This window comes from Peromyscus leucopus, chromosome 7 (assembly GCF_004664715.2).
Source record: "Peromyscus leucopus breed LL Stock chromosome 7, UCI_PerLeu_2.1, whole genome shotgun sequence".
Taxonomy (NCBI): domain Eukaryota; kingdom Metazoa; phylum Chordata; class Mammalia; order Rodentia; family Cricetidae; genus Peromyscus; species Peromyscus leucopus.
The window spans coordinates 91,887,454-91,905,919 of record NC_051069.1 but is presented as its reverse complement, the minus strand read 5'-3'; the positions used below and the strand labels follow the sequence as shown (position 1 = coordinate 91,905,919).

The window sequence follows — 18,466 nt, the reverse complement described above, 5'->3', positions numbered from 1 at the left end:
TAAAGAGAAACTGCAAGATTATTTTTCTCTCTTAAAAGTTGTGTTTTAGTTTTGATTTTGTGTATGTCTGTGTGTGGGTATGTGTACATGAGTGCAGGTGTCTGTGGAGGGTATCAGATCCCCTGGAGCTGGCAGTTGTGAGTGACCTTATATGGGTGCTAGGAACCAATCTCTGGTTCTCTAGGAGATGCTGAGACATCTCTCCACTCCCCAGAATGGATGTTTAAAAAAAAAATAGATATGGAAAGGAACCCTAAAGAAAATATTACCAACTCAACAATATGTGGGTAATATTACACATAATGACCAAATGAGGTTTATTGCAGAAATATAATAGTAGCTTTATGCTTAAAAATCAGTTAACAGACTGCAGAGACTACTCAGTGATGAAGAGCACTTGTTGCTCTTACAGAGGGTCCAAGTTCTGTTCCTAGTACCCACACAGTGGCTCACAACCAGTTGTAACTCCAGTTCCAGGGGACCTGACACCCTGGTCTGACTTTCACAGGCACTGGGCACACATGTAAGTAAAGCACTCATAACACATTAAATAAAATAAATCCAAAATTCAATTAGCAGGTTAGAGATGCAGTTCAGTGGTGGAATGCTTATCTAGAAACTATGAGGTTCTGGATTCAATCTCCTTTACAAAACAAACAAAACCAATTAGAAGTCAGATGTGGCTAAACATCCCTCTGTTTCCAGCCCTCAGGACACTGAGGCAGGAGGATCACAAGTTTGAAGGCAGGCTAGTTTATAGCAGGACCCTGCCTGTCCCAAAAAACAAAGAACAAAACCAACATTCTACTACATTATAGTTTCCCACAGTAAGAGAAAAGGCAGGGGAATCATATCACTATTTCAGTAAGAAGAGAAAAACCCAATCACAGCCATGTTTTTAAGTATGTCGGCAACTCATGACAGAGGGAAGCGCCTCAGCATTGCTAATGACATCTAAAAACAATAGACATTTTTCTGTAATAACTATTTTTAGTGCGTCTTGGCGTGGCACTAAGAGTTTTCAGGATCTGTTAAATTAGGACTTCATCTACTTTCAGACCCAACAATTGTTCTGGCAAAGTGCTCTGAAGAAATGCTTGCCTATTTGCACTAGAAGGCTTGTACCAGATGATTCCAGAACTCCTAATGATTGCAGTTAACGGCGTCTGGGGCCGGGGGAAATGATAACAATCAGAAAAAAACAAACAAACAAACAAGACAAAACTTGTCATTATTCAATTAAAGACATAAGAATGTAAATAAAGTACTGAAAAGAAACAGATTTAACAAAATAATGTAGCAAAACCACCCCATTCAAACTCAATGTGTAAAAACTGTGAGGTTTTCTGATTGTGTCTTTTATTTATTTTTTTGAAGATTTTTATTTTACTTTTTTTTAGTTTTGGGTTTTGTTGTTGTTGTTGTTGTTGTTGTTGTTTGAGGCAAGGTTTCTCTGTGTAGTTTTGGAGCCTGTCCTGGATCTTGCTCTGTAGACCAGGCTGGCCTTGAACTCACAGAGATCCACCTGCCTCTGCCTCGAGAGTGCTGGGATTAAAGGCATGCACCACCACTGCCTGGCTTATTTTACTTTTAATTATATGTATATGCACATGAGTGTGAGCACTCACGGAGGCATGATCTGCTGTAGCTGGCTGGAGTCCAGAGGTGTGGGTTCCCTTTGTTGCTGGAGTTACAGGTGATTGTGAGACATCTAACGTTGCTGCGGAAACTGAACTCTCCTCTGGAAAAGCAGAGTTCTTAACCACGTGCTCTTAACCACCGGGTCATCTCTCCAGCCCTATCTGCTTGGTTTTTGAGACAAGGTCTCTAGCCTAGGCTGGCCTCCACTATGATATGTAGCTGAAACTTTGAACTCCTAATCCAGCTGCTTCCACCTCACAAATGCTGAGATTACAGGCATGTGCTTTCACACCAGGCTCTGGTTTTTTGTTTTGTTTTCAGATCCTAGCAACACATATAAAATGAAATTAAAATTTTATCCCTAGTGGCACTATCTGTAAGAATTGAAACTGGGTACTACAGTCATCAGGGTGAGAGATGAAGTGTTCTCCGATCACACAATATGGAACACTACCCCACACAGAGAACTGGTGGACAACCACACACCTCCGAATAGGGTGAATCACACCAGATTAACTCTGAGTGAAAGAAGCTAGGCTTTGCGTCATATGATTTCATCTCTATGGAGTTCAGAAACGAGCAGACTTTAGTGTCTGTTAGGAGTCCAGGTCGGGGCCACCTATGTGGGAGATGCTCTGCAGGGGTTCAGCCTCCTAATGTGGGGGCTGGCTCTACTGGAGTCTTCTCAGTAATAACCAATTATCCTGTGCCTGTAGGGTTGTTGTACACCTACTCTATTTTAATTCTAAGTTTCTCTCTCTCTCTCTCTCTCTCTCTCTCTCTCTCTCTCTCTCTCTCTCTCTCTCTCTCTCCTCTCTCTCTCTCTCTCTCTCTCTCTGTTTGAGACAGGGTTTTTCTGGATAACAACAGTTCTGGCTGTCCTGGACCTCGCTTTGTAGACCAGGCTGGCCTTGAATTTACAGAGATCCGCCAGCCTCTACCTCCAGAGTGCTGAGATTAAAGACATGCGCCACCACTGCCTAGCTAATTCGAAGTTCTTAAAGTGTTATTTAAAATTATCGGATTTTCCTAGGCAGAAGTCACAGCCCTTTGGACAGGGCTGCTGCTGCAAGGGTGAGAAACTCTGTGAGGGTCACTGTTGTGCCTGACCCAGGCCTCACCAAGCAGGGACAGCGCTACTGGTGTGTATACTGGGGGTGGGTGGGGAGACGGGGTTCACAGAGAAGACAGCACCACTAGCAAGACAGCGGGAGGACCTCTGCTTGATCCACCTAGGGTCCTTAGAAAGAAGTGAGAATTTCCGAAAGAAAATTGTGTTAAGGTCGCACACGTGTGCACACCGACTTTTTCCTGAGAAGCATTTTTTTTTTCCACCCAGGGACCGAGGCTAGCGATCCCCAGCAGCCTGGGTTTCTGTTGGCCAGATAAGGAAGGGATGGAGGGTGTGGCGGTGGCGATCAGCCCGAACTCGGGCTGAAGAACCTTTCCCAGCGGCAGATTAGTCAGTCAGCCTTCTGGCCGCTGGGGAAAGTGCACTAGGCTCGGGGGAGTGCTACCAAGACAGTGCTACCAAGGCTGAGGATGAGGCTGGGTCTCTGTGTCCTGCTATGCGCGGGGACCCTAGGTGAGTGTGCCCGAGAGCCAGGCAGGGGGCTGGCCCTCCTGGGTTCTCTGGGGAGGGACCGGGTGGCACTAGCCGGCCAGCCACCTTCGGGACCCTGTGCCGTAGCTGGACAGACTGTGGACCCAGGGAAGAGCAATCAGATTGAAACCCACTTGCCACGCACTGCTGTGCAACCCGGGGGCTATCCTTTGCCCTCGCTAAGCCGGTTTCCTTGTGTAAAACTTGTGTTGACTGGTTCAGCGGGGAAAGGCACCAATATCATGACCGACAACTTAAGATCCCCAGGACCCATACGGTAGGAGGGAACCAACTCCTGAAAACTGTCCTCTGACCTCCACACGTGGCATCCACACAATATTAAGTTTTTTGAAGTTATGTTTCCCCAACAAACACACAGTTGCTGGAAAAATGAGACAATGTGGCTAGAGGCAGGCAGAGTTCTAAACACATAAATGCAGAAGCTCCTTCTTGGGTTGGGAGGGTGGGCTCCTTTCTCCAGGGAAGAACTCATTCACAGTGAAGAGCTCTTCCTGGCTCAACTATGGTTGGATCTTCCTCCACATAGCTTTGCCTAGTCTGCGGCTGGTAAATAATATCTAGAGTAGGTATCTTACTTGGGGGAGGGGAGGAGAGAGAGCAGCAACGGTAGGCGTGTGCCTGCCAATTATTGCCGCTGGCAGCCGCGCAGGGGGTCAGTCTCTCTCAGAATGCCACTGTCTGGTCTCTTTCAGAATTCTCCTGAACAGGACTGGTGTCCGTTTTTTCTTTCTGCCTTATCTCCTTGGCAATGTCTGGCACTGACCAAAAGTTCGTTTTCCCAACAGGCTGTGTGTTTACACATCAGACTAGTGGTGTCCCTCTAGATCCCATTCCCTCCTGACCTCTCTCCAGGCTACCAGGCCAGGCTGGAGTCTGGGGCCTGTGTTCCTCAAAACTCAGTGTTCCAGCCCAACAAGGACACTTGTGGTGGGTGGCAAGTGACAAAGCAGCAGTCAAAGAGGCTTGACCAGGAAGCACAGAACACAAGGGACACATATCCTAAGCCTCAAAGAGCCAAGAGCAACGGTCTCTTCTGGGGCCCAAGAGATTCCTCTGTTCAGTGAGTGAGGGGAAGGCCACCAGCAGCCCTTCCCTTCAGTCTGAAGTAGTCAGAGTGCTCAGACTCTCTCTTCGGGCTCTCGTCAGTGGTGAAACGCTATTTATGCTATTTATGACACACCTTGTCTGTGTTAGCACACGCCACTCAACCTTATCTTGTTTGTGCACGGTCTCTCTTTTCAAAATATTTCTGTTTGTCAAGCCAGGATAGTGGTGATGGGCCAGTGACGCACAGGCCGTGAATGAATTTACCAGAGACAGAAGAAAGGAGAACGAGAGTTTCTTAGCTGTACTGTGGTACAGCCATTGTGGGCAAGACAATAGAAACTGTCTGCACAGAGGCATTCTAAGAAGCTCTGTGTGTGTGTGTGTGTGTGTGTGTGTGTGTGTGTGTGTGTGTGTGTGTTCCTATGTAGGCAGTCAGGCAACATTTCATGTCACAGTGTCCTGGAACAGCTTGGCCTTGAGGTCATGATGGTCTTGCTGTGACTCAGAAATGGCTGCGCACAGCTCCAGGTCCTAAAGCGACTGTCACACCTAGTCCGTTATGTGCCACAAGGAAGGAGAGAGACGACAACACATGGATTCCAAAGATCTTATTAAATCACCACAGAAGCGGGTCACTGATCCATCAGGGCTGCAGGACAAGGACTCGGGAGCCTCGTTTGTCCCGGAAGCCCCGAGCATGGGCAGAAAGCGGGGTTTATAAGTGCAAAAATCACCAACACTTGTTGCCAAGTTACAGTTACAGTTTTCACCAATCAGGATTTAGAGATTAGGGGCTGTCGTGTGTGATCCATCTCTGTCAACTGACCTACAATAGAAGCCTTTTGATGGCCTGGCCTGACTTTCTTCTTCCTTCTCTGCCCGTCCCCCCCCCCTCCCAGGGTTGATTACTAAGTAAAGAGCGGAAGGAAAGTAGTTTGTATACAAGGGTATATTTGGGTACACAAATACCCAAAACAAAGTGAACCTGAAATTTCGGGGGGGGGGAATACTGCCAGTAACACAACTGGTCACTCCTCTCCCACCCCACAACCACCATGGAGGAAAGAAAAGAATTGTTTTTTTGGCGGGGCTGTTGGTTACTCTAGGAATTCAGAATGATTTCTGTGGAACCCAGAGTCAAGATTCCATAGTGAGCACAGTAAGGGCTGCAACCGGGAGGCCCTGGGCAGTGATCTCAGTAGATCTCGGTGGGCATCGTCACCGTCACCCGAGAGCACGGGCTCTCACCCCAGTGCAGGCAGAGGAAGTTTCTGTGCATAGACAATCAGTGGGCACCAATGGGTTCCCACGGGTACTTGAATGACCCACTCCTTGAAACTTCCTCAACTGCTGCAGACCGTGGGCATAAAGCCCTCAATGACTGAGGGGCTGTAATGGTTCCAAGAGGACCTGGTTCACAGGACTGGGAATTCTCTCCCTTTCCGTCTTTTTCTCCATCTCTTTCTCCCTCCCTCCTCTTCTCCCTCTCTGCCCTCCCTCCCTCTCTGTGTGTGCTGCATTCATACAAGCCTGTTCAAATGTGTGTGGGTGCCTGTGTGGGCAGATGCACTTTACATGTGTATAGGTTTGCGTAGCGATCATGAATCAAGACGATCTCTCACGGACTGGCCCCAATCTGATCTGGGCAATTCTTCAGCTTGAGATCTCTCTTTCTACGCTGTATCAAGTTGAGGATGGAAAACTAACCAGCACTATTTTCATCACTTTGGAAGAGAACTCAGTATCTATTGAGTAATCAGCACTGTTTCCTTTCTCACCTCAGCACCTGGCAGCCAACAGGTTGCTTTCTTTAGAAAAGAGTTTTCTTTCTGGGACAGGCTCTCATGTAGTCCAGGCTGCCTCAACGTGTAGCTGGAAATGACTTTCCACTACTGATCTTTCTGTCTCTACCCTAAGAGCTTGTATTAAACGCATGTACCACTGTGTGATCAAACCTAAGGTTTCTTGCGTGCTGTAAGCATTCTACAACTTAGCTACATCCTGGCTTTGTTTTAGTTTACTTTTTTTTTTTTTAAGATTTATTTACTTTTATTTTATATACATGGGTGTTTTGCTTACATGTACATCTGTGGACCATGTGTGTGCCTGGAGCCTTGGGGAGGTCAGAAGAGGGTGTCAGATCTTCTGGAATTAGAGTGTCTTAAGGTTTCTATTGCTATGAAGAGACACCATGGCCATGGCAACTCTTATAAAGGAAAACATTTAATTGGGAAGGCTCACTAATGGTTCAGAGGTTTAATCCATTATCCTCACGACAGGAGGCAAGGCAGCATGCAGGCAGACATGATGTTGGAGAAGGAGCTGAGAGTGCTTATATCTTGACCAGCAGGCAAACAGAAGTGGTCTGAGATACTGGACATGGCTAGAACATATAGGAGAGCTCAAAGTCCACCTCCAGAGTGACACACTTCCTCCAACAAGGCCACACCCACTCCAACAAAGATCCCCCCACCCCCCCACCCCCGGAGCTAAGGACCAAACCCAGGGCCTTGTGCTTGCTAGGCAAGCGCTCTACCACTGAACTAAAAACCCAACACCAAGACACACCTTTTAATAGTGCCACTCCCTATGAGCTTATGGGGCCAATTACATTCAAACTACCACAGGGAGTTACAGACAGTTGTAAGCTGCCATGTGGGTGCTGGGAACCAAACCCGAGTCTTCCACAAGAGCAGCAAGTGCTCTTAACCTTGGCGCCATCTCTCCAGCCCTTCGGTTTGTTTTGTTTGTTTGTTTGTTTGTTTCATTTTAGAGACAGAGTGCTTTAGCCTCTAGAGGACTGGAATCACAGGCATGAATTACAGCCATCACACCAATGTTTAAATATTTCACACAAATGTAATCATATTGTCGGTTGCTTTTTTGCTGGGACTCTTTTCGCTTTCTGTTTTTGAGACTCGTACAGGCTTTAAAACACGACAGTACTATCCACTCTCCCTTTGACACACACTTGAAAGTTTTTTCCGCTTAGTTATAGAAAATAATAGTGTTGCTGTGAACAGCTGCGTGCATATATTTGTTTGAGTGCCTGTTGTCAAACTTTAAATATCTATCTAGGAGTGGACTATCTGTGTCATATTGTTAATTCTGTGGTTATCTTTTTGGAGATTTAACTCTTTTTTTCTTTTTTAAACATAAAGGATAGGAGTCAGAAGATGGGCCCTGAGAATTTCCATGAAGAAAACAGCCAATTTAGTTTGTGGATGACATTCAGTTGGTTCTATTTTTTTTTAAGCATTAAAATATTCATTTTTAATCACACACACACACACACACACACACACACACACACACACACACACACACACACACACAGATTCCTACCTTAGGGGAGTTGTGCATGTGAGTGCAGTTCCCACAATGGGCCAGAAGAGGGTGCCAGATCCCCTAGAGCTCGAGTTCCAGGAGGTTGAAAGCTGTCTGACTCAGGTGCTAGGAACTGCACTCAGTTCTCAGGAAGGGCTGGATGTAAACTTAAACACTGCACCATCTCTCTGAGCCATCGATCCAGCCCCGTGAGTCAGCTCCTCGTCCTCGGTGTGATCCCTTCTGCCAGCAGAGGAAGGTGAGTGCCATGGGTCCCTGACACCTCTAGTATCTATCTCTCCCCCAGGGCTGTGCCTGGCTGTTCCTGAGAAGACTATAAGATGGTGTGTTGTGTCGGATCATGAGGCCACTAAGTGTTCCAGTTTCAGTGACAATATGAAGAAAGTCCTCCTGCAGATGGCCCATCTGTTAGCTGTGTGATGAGAACCTCATACCCTGAGTGCATCAAGGACATCTCGGTAAGTCGCTGCTGTCTGAGAAAGAGCTGAAGAAAGTTTGTGCTTTTTCTTTTTCTGTCTTTTCCATGGCAGGGGAGGCTACAGCTGTTGAGCACTCACCCGCAGTAAAAGTCAGAATCTTAATTGGACAACTAATACAGGGTTCCAGTTTAGCAATTTATCTACGATACAGCAAAACCTAATACATCAAGACAGTCTATATAAACTCAAAAATAAATAAGAAAATATCTCTATATAGAGCAGACTGGCCTGGAACTCACAGAATTCCTATTCCTAACTTCTGAGTGCTGGAATTAAGGTGTGGCTCACCCTAGTTGGTGGGGTTCTCATTTTTTAAGTACAAAAGGCTGTTTGGTTTTTTTTTAAATCATGAAATTTGACTTTATGTGTGTGCACGTGCATGTATGTGTGTGTGTGTGTGTGTATGTGTGTGTGTGTGTGTGTGTGTGTGTGTGCATTCACATGTGTGTATGTGAGAGAGATAGAGACAAACAGAGACAGAGACAGATAATGGGAGAATAGAGATGGATTTTTTAAAGCCATTTGTCCTTATGCCATTGCAGAGCAGGTTAAACTATCTAAGACTTGTCTTTTTGCATCTGATATTGGAACCTGAAGAAGAAGGGCTCAGGAAGGGAAGAGGGAGAAAAGCCATCACGAACTGGAGCCCTCAGGGATGGTTGGAGCTCATGTCTAGTCCATTCATGTTGCTTTCCATCTTCTTCCTTCCTTCCTTTCTTTTTATATTGATTTATTTTTATTTTATGAGTGTTTTGTCTGCATGCCTGGTGCCCACAAAGGTCAGAAGAGGGTGTTGGATCCCTTTGGACTGGAGTTATGGGTAGTCCTGACCCACCATTGGGTGCCGAGAACCCTGATCCTCCATAAGAACAAGTAGTCTTAACCGCTGGGACATCCCTGCAGCCTCTGACTCCAGTCTTGATGTTGATGGTGTGACAGCCGTTCACAGGCTTAGCGGCCTTTAATGTTAGATATGTCCTTTTTCAAGTTAATTTGAGTTGGCTTCTGATACATGCCTTCAGTAATGTCCTAAGTTATACACACAAGTATGTATACACATACATACATATATATGAATACACATTATAAAATAATTATAACATGGAATCTGTAAAGTTAAACAACTACAGATCAAAAACTATTTTTTGAAATTATATCTGTATTTAACACGTGTATACTCTTTTCCATTTTTATTTTTTGAATAGCTCAGCATGACAACTGTCTACACAACTTCTACCTTGGGTTAGTTGTACGCGTAGTCTAGAGACTGTTTAAAGTATCTGAGGGGATCTGCACAGGATGTGTACAACACCACTCCATTTCCTATGAGGGATTCGAGGCTTTGCTGACTTTTTACAGCAGTGTCAGAAGAAATCTTCCTCAGACACTGAGGGGTGATTGTGCTAAACTACGTTCTGAAAAATCATAGAAGATTCTATGGAGCCAGAGTCCCTGACAGGACACTAGGAGAGTCTTCCCCAAGGGTGAGGCATTTCATTCATGTCTGGTCTCCTCTTGCAGGCCAACAAAATAGATGCTGTGACCGTTGATGGAGCTTTGGTGGCTGAGGCTGGCCTGCCCCACTACAACCTGAAACCTATCATGGCAGAATACTATGGATCGAAAGACGGTGTGTCCTCCCTGGGGCTAGTATCACGGGTGTGGCACAATGGCCACCGGGGTTGGCAGGGATGTTGCCGACCGTGTTCGCTACTTTTGTTGTGGAGACAGAATATCTAGCAAAAGAGACTTAAGGAAGAGAAGACTTATCTTGGCTCACAGTTGGAGAAGACACAGTCCTCCACAGCGGGAAGGGCGGGCAGAAGGAGCATGAGGCTGCTGGTCGCTTTGCATCTGCAGCCAGGAAGCAGAGAGAGGAGGGATAGTGAGAGAGGACTGGTGCTCAACCCACTTTCTTCCCATTTTTACTCACCCCAGGACCCAGGCCATGGCACGATGCACCCACATTCAAGGGGTGGGTCTTCCCTTCTCAGTTAAGCCTCTCTGGAAACTTCCCCAAAGACACTCAGAGGTGTGTCTCCTAGGAGATTGCAAATCTAGCCAAATTGATGGTGAAAGTTAATCGTCCACTAGTATTACAAGGGACCAAGTCTCTGGAGCTCTTTGGAGTTGTTCATGGGCCCACACGGGGTTGGAGTATTTCTCCACAGGAAACTGTGGCTTTTATGAATCCTGGTGGAAATATCCTTGGTCCTATAGTCTGTGGGATGGTCAGATCCTGAGAGGGGTGTTATCCAGAACCTATCAGCCACCACTAGGGCTGGGCCAATGAGAGACCATTTCCAAGGACACACAAGGCTCTTCTTTACACTGTCTCCTGCAGGTTTTGTACAACACAGATCTGTGTCTGGTGTGAAGAGAAGCTCTGGGGCAGTGTATGAAAGAGATTTACCTCTTTCTCACTTGTAACACGAATCTTAAAAGGTCTTATAATAAAAACCCAGCGTCAGATATTGGGGTTAAAGCTGAAAGATCAGATAAGTAGAACAGCCAGCTTACCTCTATAAAATCCTTAGCCTCAAGAGATCGAATTCCTGTTTCCTCATGCCTTATATACCTTTCTGTGTCCTGCCATATTACTTCCTGGGATTAAAGGTGTGTGTCACCACTGCCTGGCTCTGTTTCTCTCATGTAGCCCAGGGTGGCTTTGAACTCACAGAGATCCAGACAGATCTCTGCTTCCCGAGTGATAGGATTAAGGGTGTGTGCCACCACTGCCTGACCTCTATGTTTAATTTAGTGGCTGTCTCTGTCCTCTGATCCCCAGGTAAGCTTTACTGGAGTACACAGTAAACACCACATTACTGTTAGTTATCAGTGTGTGAGAACACAGCCCAGCTCAGTTTTACTCTAGCTTGCAGGCCCCTGAAGTATTCTGGGGACACTCCTCATCTTTCCTCCCACACCTTCTTCACCTTTGTGACTGAGCTGTAAGAAGAGAACCAGAGAAGGAAGAAGTCTCTTTAGAAACAGCAATGGTGCAGTGACTGGGATCTAGAGCTTGTGGTCCCTGGAACATCCACAAGTCCTGGAATGGAGCATTCAAGGCACTAGCTCTGCAAGCTTGGAGTGATGGGCAGAAAGAAAACAAAACACAGCCGAATGACCCTGGAGGTATCCTAACCTCCAATGGACTTATGCCCTGATTAAACCCATTATAAACTAAAAAATGTTATAAGCCCAGATGCTTTCATTAGCTAGTCTGGCAAACATCCTAGCTTAGCCAGACAGTGCTGTGGACCCGTGTTTGTTTCTTGCTGTGATTCCATGGCTGACCACACACCATGGCTTACTGTCTCTGCCCAGCTTCAGAAGAAGGGATCATCATGCATTTGAAAGATCAAATTGGAAATTCAAAGGATACTACTGGCATTTGCACCTACCATAAAGTAAACTTTCTTAGTCTAGATTGTAAGTCAGGGAGTGTCTATAATATTATTTTATTGTCTTGAAAGGGATCAGTTCTCTCCTCCTGTCAGATAAAGGCATTTTCCATTTCTTTTTTTTTTCCTTCAATTTTTTCCCTTTCTTGCTAGGGGTGAATGTGGAGGCTCAGGACCCTCTGAAGTTCCACATGTAAACACCTGGAAAAGCTAGTTTTAACACTGCATTTCCTTTTGGCTTCTCTTTCTCTCTGTTCCACTGCAGATCCGCAACCCTATTTTTATGCTGTGGCCCTGGTGAAGAAGGGCACAGGCTTCCAACTAAACCAGCTCCAGGGCAAGAAGTCCTGCCACGCCGGCCTGGGCTGGTCTGCTGGGTGGTACACTCCCCTCAGCATACTGCTTCCTTCTGGCTCTCTGGAAACAGGTGAGGCAGCCGGGGGCTGGATGTCCTCAAGTGGGGCTCCTGCACTGGGTGGTCTGAGTGGATTATGTTGGGGTTTCACAATAGATCAGTCCTCTTTTGTTGTTGTTGTTCTTGCTGTGGAAAGTACCCAGCAAAAGCAACTTTAGGAAGGAAAGACTTGTCTTGTAGTCTGAGCATACAATCCATCATGGCAGAGAAGGCATGGCAGCAGAAGCTTGAGACCTTGCTGGTCCTCAGCTTTTTTTCTTTTATTTAGCCCTGGCCCCCATCCCACCAATGATGACACTCGTGTTCAAGGTAGATCTTCCCTCTTAGTTAAGCTTTTCTGGAAACAGCCCATAGACACACCCAGATGTGTGTTTCCATAGTGATTCCAAATCCAGTTGAGTTGATGATGCATGTTAGCCACCGCTCGGTCACTGACAAACACGTGTGTTTTAGGTTCTCGGAGATGGAGTTAGAGTGTGCACCAGCAGCTCATGGGAGCTGGTTGCATCTTCTTCCGGTAGAGGTGCTTCTGTGTCTCTGAGCTGTCAGGTGCCCCTTCCTAGGAATCACAGCAGTTTGTCTTGGCAACAGTACCCTTGAAAGGCTCCCAAGGAAGGTCACCTCCCTCCAAGCCTCCCAGACGGTTCTCTGGGGCTCCCGGAAACATCTCTAGCCCCTCAGGCTTCCATGTATTAATGCGAGTGCTTGGGACATGGGCAAGGACAGGATGACTGGGTTAATGCTAGGACATCCCTGAAGTGCTCCAGGCTTCTTGAGCAGTTAGGATAAGCCAGAGTGAGCCCAGACCTTTTCAGCCCTTGAAGATGACTATCAGATCCTGTACTCTGCAAAGGCGTACCTTTTTTGAGCTGTCAACCTTTGCAGTACTTATGTTTTAACAGGGACAGGCCCAGGCATGGGTCTGATAGAGTCTGATAAAGGGCTACAGCCTTGGCTTCAGATCTGGCCATGTTTGACCTTTCTCGGTTGTTCACTTGCCTTGGTGACAGATACCACTGGACATCTGTCTGGGCAGTTAGGCAGCAACTGCTATCTGGTTCCTCTGGTAACTCACCAGCGGGATCTACCAATTCTCCCGGCCAAAACAGGGATCCCATGAGCCACCACAGCCTCTGCATGCAGAAGGGTTGGCATTGGGGTGGGCTCATGTCTAAGGCAAGGAAGAGTTATAGCGTGGTGGTAACCTGCAAGGGTTCCTGCCTTCTTCAGGGTTCTGCCTGGCCCTGTAGGATGCTGGTAAATTAACAGGGCGCATGGCGCTGGGCACATCGTATTTTCATGTGGGTCAGTAGTTCTTACACCCGGTAGCAGACAAACTGGGGAGCATTTTATAGGCTTGAGCCCTGAGCCCATAGAAGTATGATTCTCAAACACAGGACTCCCCGCACATGCTCACCTCCTAGGAGCAGTCTTGGGAGATGTCCACAGACGTAGGCTCTCCCACGGGACACTCGCTCACCCATGTACAACCTGAAGGCTTTAGCCAGCTCACAGCCCATGCCCCTGTCTCTGTGTTGGACAGCTGCAGCCACATTCTTCTCCAGCAGCTGTGCCCCCTGTGCCGATGGGAAGACGTTTCCTAGCCTCTGCCAACTGTGTGCGGGGAAGGGGACGGACAAGTGTGCCTGCTCCTCCAGCGAACCATACTTCGGCTACTCTGGGGCCTTCAAGTGAGTGAGAACCCCTTGCTCTGAAACTGGGGCGTCTGTTAGTTATTTGTTCTCGTAACTGTGACTGAATACCTCGCAGGAAGCAACTTGAGAAAGAGAGAGTTGATTTCGGCTCAGGGTTTGAGAGGATGCAGTCCATCATGATGGGGAAAGCCTGGCAGCAGAGGCATGAGATAGCTGGTGGCGTGGAGCAGGGGATGCTGGGGCTCAGCTCCCCTCCTCCTTTTACCCACCGCTAGGCTCCAGCCCATAGAATAGTACCACCCGCATTAAGGGTAGATCCTCTCACCTTAATTAACCTAGAAACTCCCTCACAGAAACGACCTATGTCATATGATCCAGCCTAGCTGATAATATCAACTGTCACAGAGAGACAAAGGCACAGGATTGAACAGGACGTACCCCTGGCACCCAGGTGGCATGACCGTCAAGGTCCTGAGTCCTTCCCATGGCTTGCCCCTGCTCCTAACCATCCTGAGGAACCATCTTCTTTGTGGGAGACCTCACTGTCTCCCCAAAGCTGGGGCTACAACATGATAACAGGAGTGCCAGGGGCAGGGGGAGGGGAGGAGGGCAGACTCATCTCTGGGGACTGGGATTTGCAGACACAGGCCTCAGGAGCCCCCCAGCTAACCACCTATGGTACTTAGCCTGTGTCTTTCCATGCTCTGTAAGAGAAGGTGGCTGTTCAAACCAGAGCAGGACTAGCTGGATTTTGAGACTATCTGATGACTTTTAAAAGCCCAAACCAAAGCAGTTGCTTGGAACTGCTCTATGAGAGGAAGGCGAGAGTCCTCTCTGGTTCAGCATCCTTCTCCAGGACTGCCCGCGATGCTGGTTTCCAGGTCTCCAGCCTGCTTCAGGTCTCAGCTTGGCTGTGGCATTTAAAGGCCTCAGATAAGGCCATTGCCTCTCTGAAGACAGACGGATGCCTGAGAAACTGTGAGCAAGGCCCCAGCAGATCCTAAGAGGCATTGCACAAGAGCCAGGTGAGGTGTGTTCCCAGGCAGAGTGCCTGACCTTGGGCTGTGCTGTTTGCAGATGTCTGCAGGATGGTGCGGGGGATGTGAGCTTCGTGAGGCACCTGACAGTGTTTGGTAAGTGCTGGACAAAGAGTAAAAGGGGCCCCAGCCTGGCCAAAGGCTCCGATCCTTATCTCACTTCTAGGAAAAAGTGATACTGAGACAGATCCTAAAATCTGTTAATGCCACAGAACAGATTTTAGGAAAGCATTCACACCATTTCTACATTATTTAGGCCCCCCACTTCTTCTTACCTCCCATCTGTCTCCTGCTGACCACCCCATATCAGGGATCTGCACCCACCCCTCTCTTGTTCTCTCAGCTAGCTAAGCTGCAGACATCTCTATAAATCTAGTGGACATGACTTATGGACTGTTATTACTAACTAATGAAAGAAGTTGTTTCTGCAATGCCCGGCATTGGACCAAGTGCCTTGTAGGCACTAGACAACTGCTTTACCCCTGAGCAACACCCCACCCTGCCTTATTTTTAAATTTGAAAGCAAAAATAACATGGCAAACCTTTCCATCATTTTGGACAATTTAGCTCAAACAAGTAAAGCAGCATTTTTAGACGAGTTAAGATTATATATTTTGGGACTGTGTGTGTGTGTGTGTGTGTGTGTGTACATGAGTGTGCATGTGTGTGTGTGTGTACAAGTTCTGTGTACCGACCCCAGAACCTCATGTGTGCCAGTCAAACACTCTGTCACAGAGTTGCATCCCTAAATCTTCTTTCCCTTTTCATTTATTATTTTTGGTCATTTGAGACAAGATCTCACTAAGTTTCCCAGCTGGTCTTCAACTCATTCTGTAGCCCAAGCAGGTCTCAAATTTCCTACCTTCCTGCTCAGCCTCCAAAGTAGCTGGATTTACAGGGAAAAGTCACTAGGCCTGGCCAGACTCTTGGTTTTATATCCAATTAAATATCAGATACAAATACATGATGCCACTCAAAATGTTTAAAGCTCAATGCTAGGCTCAGTTTTATTACAAGCACTTCCAGGAAGTTTCTAGGTCCTCACAGTTTACCCTGGACTTGGTTACAACCTAGACGCCTTCCCCTGTGATGACGTCAGCGTCCTTTGCTCTCTTCTCGGCCATTCACAGTTCCCCTTCACATCACTGCACACTGGCCTGGGGTGTGAGCATTTTTGAAATTGGGGTGTATCCTACTATCAACAGTTTTCATGACTAAGGCCATTTGGGTGGTCTTATCTCCCAGAACCAAGCTGTTGCAAATAATTATTATTGCAGCCTTTGGATGCCTGTGTTACCATGGTTGTACCAGCGGGTGGCATCTGCTAGCACAGATTACTATGGAGATTTAAAAACACCTCCCTCGGGAAGGAGCAGGCTGTCCCAGACCATTCTGCTTACCTTTGCTGAAAGTCATTTTCCAACTGTAGTGAGACCTTCCCTGGCCTTCCACGGAGTTTTCTGGAGCACTCCTCCAGGAGGGATGTAAGTGACTGTTGGTGGTAAGCTGAGGTCTGCCGCCACCGCGGCTTTGGCCATCTAGTGAGAGAGGCAGAAAAGCATTTTCTTTCTGAGGTTGTTAGAGCATATGGATTTTTCTGAACTTAAATTTTAATGTTACTAAATCACGAAAAATTTGTGGCCTGGCAAGGTGGTAACATGCCTTTCATCTTAGCCCTTGGGAAGAAGAAGCAGGAGGATATCTATGAATTTGAAGCCCACCTGGTCCACATATTCTGTTCCAGGCCAGCCAAGGCTATAGTGAGACCCTATCTACAACTAATTAATTAATTAAAGTTAAAAATTAAAAAAATAATTTTTTTCTTTAGATTTTTCTTTTTTCTTTTCTCTTCCTTTCTTCCTTCCCTTTTTCTTTTTTCTTTTCTTTTCTTTCTTTTTCTTTTTTCTTTTCTTTTTTTTTTTGAGACAGGGTTTCTCTGTGTAGCTCTGGCTGTCCTACAACTCACTCTGTAGACCAGACTGGCCTTGAACTCAGAGATCAGCCTGCCTCTGCCTCCTGAATGCTGGGATTAAACCATGCCTGGCTCTTTGGATTTTTCTAAGTAATGCAATTGCAGGTGCATGCTTCTATATTCAGTCAGGTATTTTTTAAATACAAAGATTTTAAATGTGCTTTTTTTTTTTCTGTGACATACTGAATTTAAATCCCATGATCCCCAGAATCTAGTGGTAACCTCCCCCTAATTCCCTCCTGCCCGTTTTTTCCAGTACTGATGGAAACGAGGGCTTTGCACATCCAGCAAGCACCACACCCCAGAGCCATGCACTCCCAGTCGTCTTTTGACGGTCTTCATTCTGAGGCCTGGTCTCACTAGCTTGGCCGGGTTAGTCTTGAACTCACTTTATTGCCCAGGCAGGACACAAACTTGCAATCCTCCTACCTCAGCATCATGAGTAGCTGGGATAGGCCTGCACCACCAGGCCGGCTTCTCCTCTTTCAGTATGAGACTTTCGTTAATCCCAAAGCCCGTCTGTGTTCCTTTTCCAGGCCTGTCAATACCAAGTGCCGCACACTGGGTGGTTTAGGCAATAGAAAGTTCTCATACCCTCCTTCTGGAGGCTGGAATTTTAAGATAAGGGTGTCAACAGGGCTCGTTCCTTATGAGGGTATGACAAAGACTCCCCCATGCTGCTCTCCTGGCTGGCTGGCCGTCTCTGGTGTCCTTCGGCTTGTATATACACGTCTTCACTATCTGACGTCATGTTTACATGCAGACTCCTGTGTGCACACTTCTCCCAATTTCCTCTTTTCCAAGAACACCAATTGTATTGAATTAGGAGCTCACTGTATTCCAGTATGGTCTCATCTTACTAGTGTACATACATCTGTAAGGACTACTTCAAAGTAACGTCACACTCGGAGACACTGGGGATTAAAACTTCAACCTGTGGATGCACTGAGTCCATAACACCCAAATGGACACAGCAATCAAGGAACCTGTTCTTTGCAGCTACAGAGTTTCCTGACTGGGACCCTAGGCCTCCTTTTCACTCTTGACTCATCGCTTTCCCCCAGCAGGCTCTGTTTCTGGGGAACGTGGCTGCTTTTGTGAGGGATGTGAATTGCCCCAGGATGGTAGCACCACTGAGATTTTGACCGGTTGCCTTAAGCCTCTGACTCTGTTTCTTCACGTCTATAATGTCATCATTTCATGTCTGGCTTCCTTTAAGTTGAGGGATTAAGTGTAAAGAGACTGGGCAGCCATGAGCCTTGTGCACAGTCGTGTGGGCTGTTATTGCTCAATGTGTGCTCGCTGTCACCATTTTTATTTGTAGAGCCACAGGGAAACGGGCAGCTGGAGGGTGCCTTGGCCAGGTGTGGTACCCAACCCTGGGTGACCTGCAGTGAGATTGTAAGCCAGTTGTTTCCCCTGATGAGTCCTTCGCTCTCTCAGCTGTGTATAAAGTGTGTTTGGAAAGGACTCTGAATCCGCTTCAGGCCACTCGCTCTGTGGTCGGGGGAGAGGTTAGCACAGCTCCCAGCTCAGCCTGCTCACCTGAACTTTCCCTCCTCAGAGGCCCTGCCACAGAAGGCTGACAGGGACCAGTATGAGCTGCTCTGCACCGACAACACCCGCAGGCCGGTGGACGAATACAAGCAGTGCCACCTGGCCCGGGTCCCCTCTCACGCCGTTGTGGCTCGCAGTGTGGATGGCAAGGATGACTTGATCGAAGAGCTTCTCAGAGTGGCCCAGGTACCCCCACCCACCATCCTCTCCCCTGCTTACAGCTCCCTGCTTCAGGGTGTGTCGGGGGGGGGCAGGGGGAGGGGTGTTCCTCCTTGCTATCTGACCCC

At 47.2% G+C, this 18,466-nt stretch overlaps 1 protein-coding gene across 1 annotated transcript in view; it reads left to right on the top strand.

Annotated features, from left to right (window-relative positions):
- Positions 1-3,034: 3,034 nt before the first annotated feature.
- The window catches only part of LOC114693526 (inhibitor of carbonic anhydrase), a 40,469-nt gene continuing 25,037 nt past the window's right edge, over positions 3,035-18,466 (top strand). Inside the window, 8 exon segments of the mRNA XM_028869921.2 lie at positions 3,035-3,226; positions 7,947-8,045; positions 8,048-8,118; positions 9,661-9,769; positions 11,809-11,970; positions 13,502-13,649; positions 14,691-14,746; positions 18,187-18,365. Coding sequence (XP_028725754.1) covers positions 3,184-3,226; positions 7,947-8,045; positions 8,048-8,118; positions 9,661-9,769; positions 11,809-11,970; positions 13,502-13,649; positions 14,691-14,746; positions 18,187-18,365 — 867 coding nt within the window. The 5' untranslated portion in view covers positions 3,035-3,183.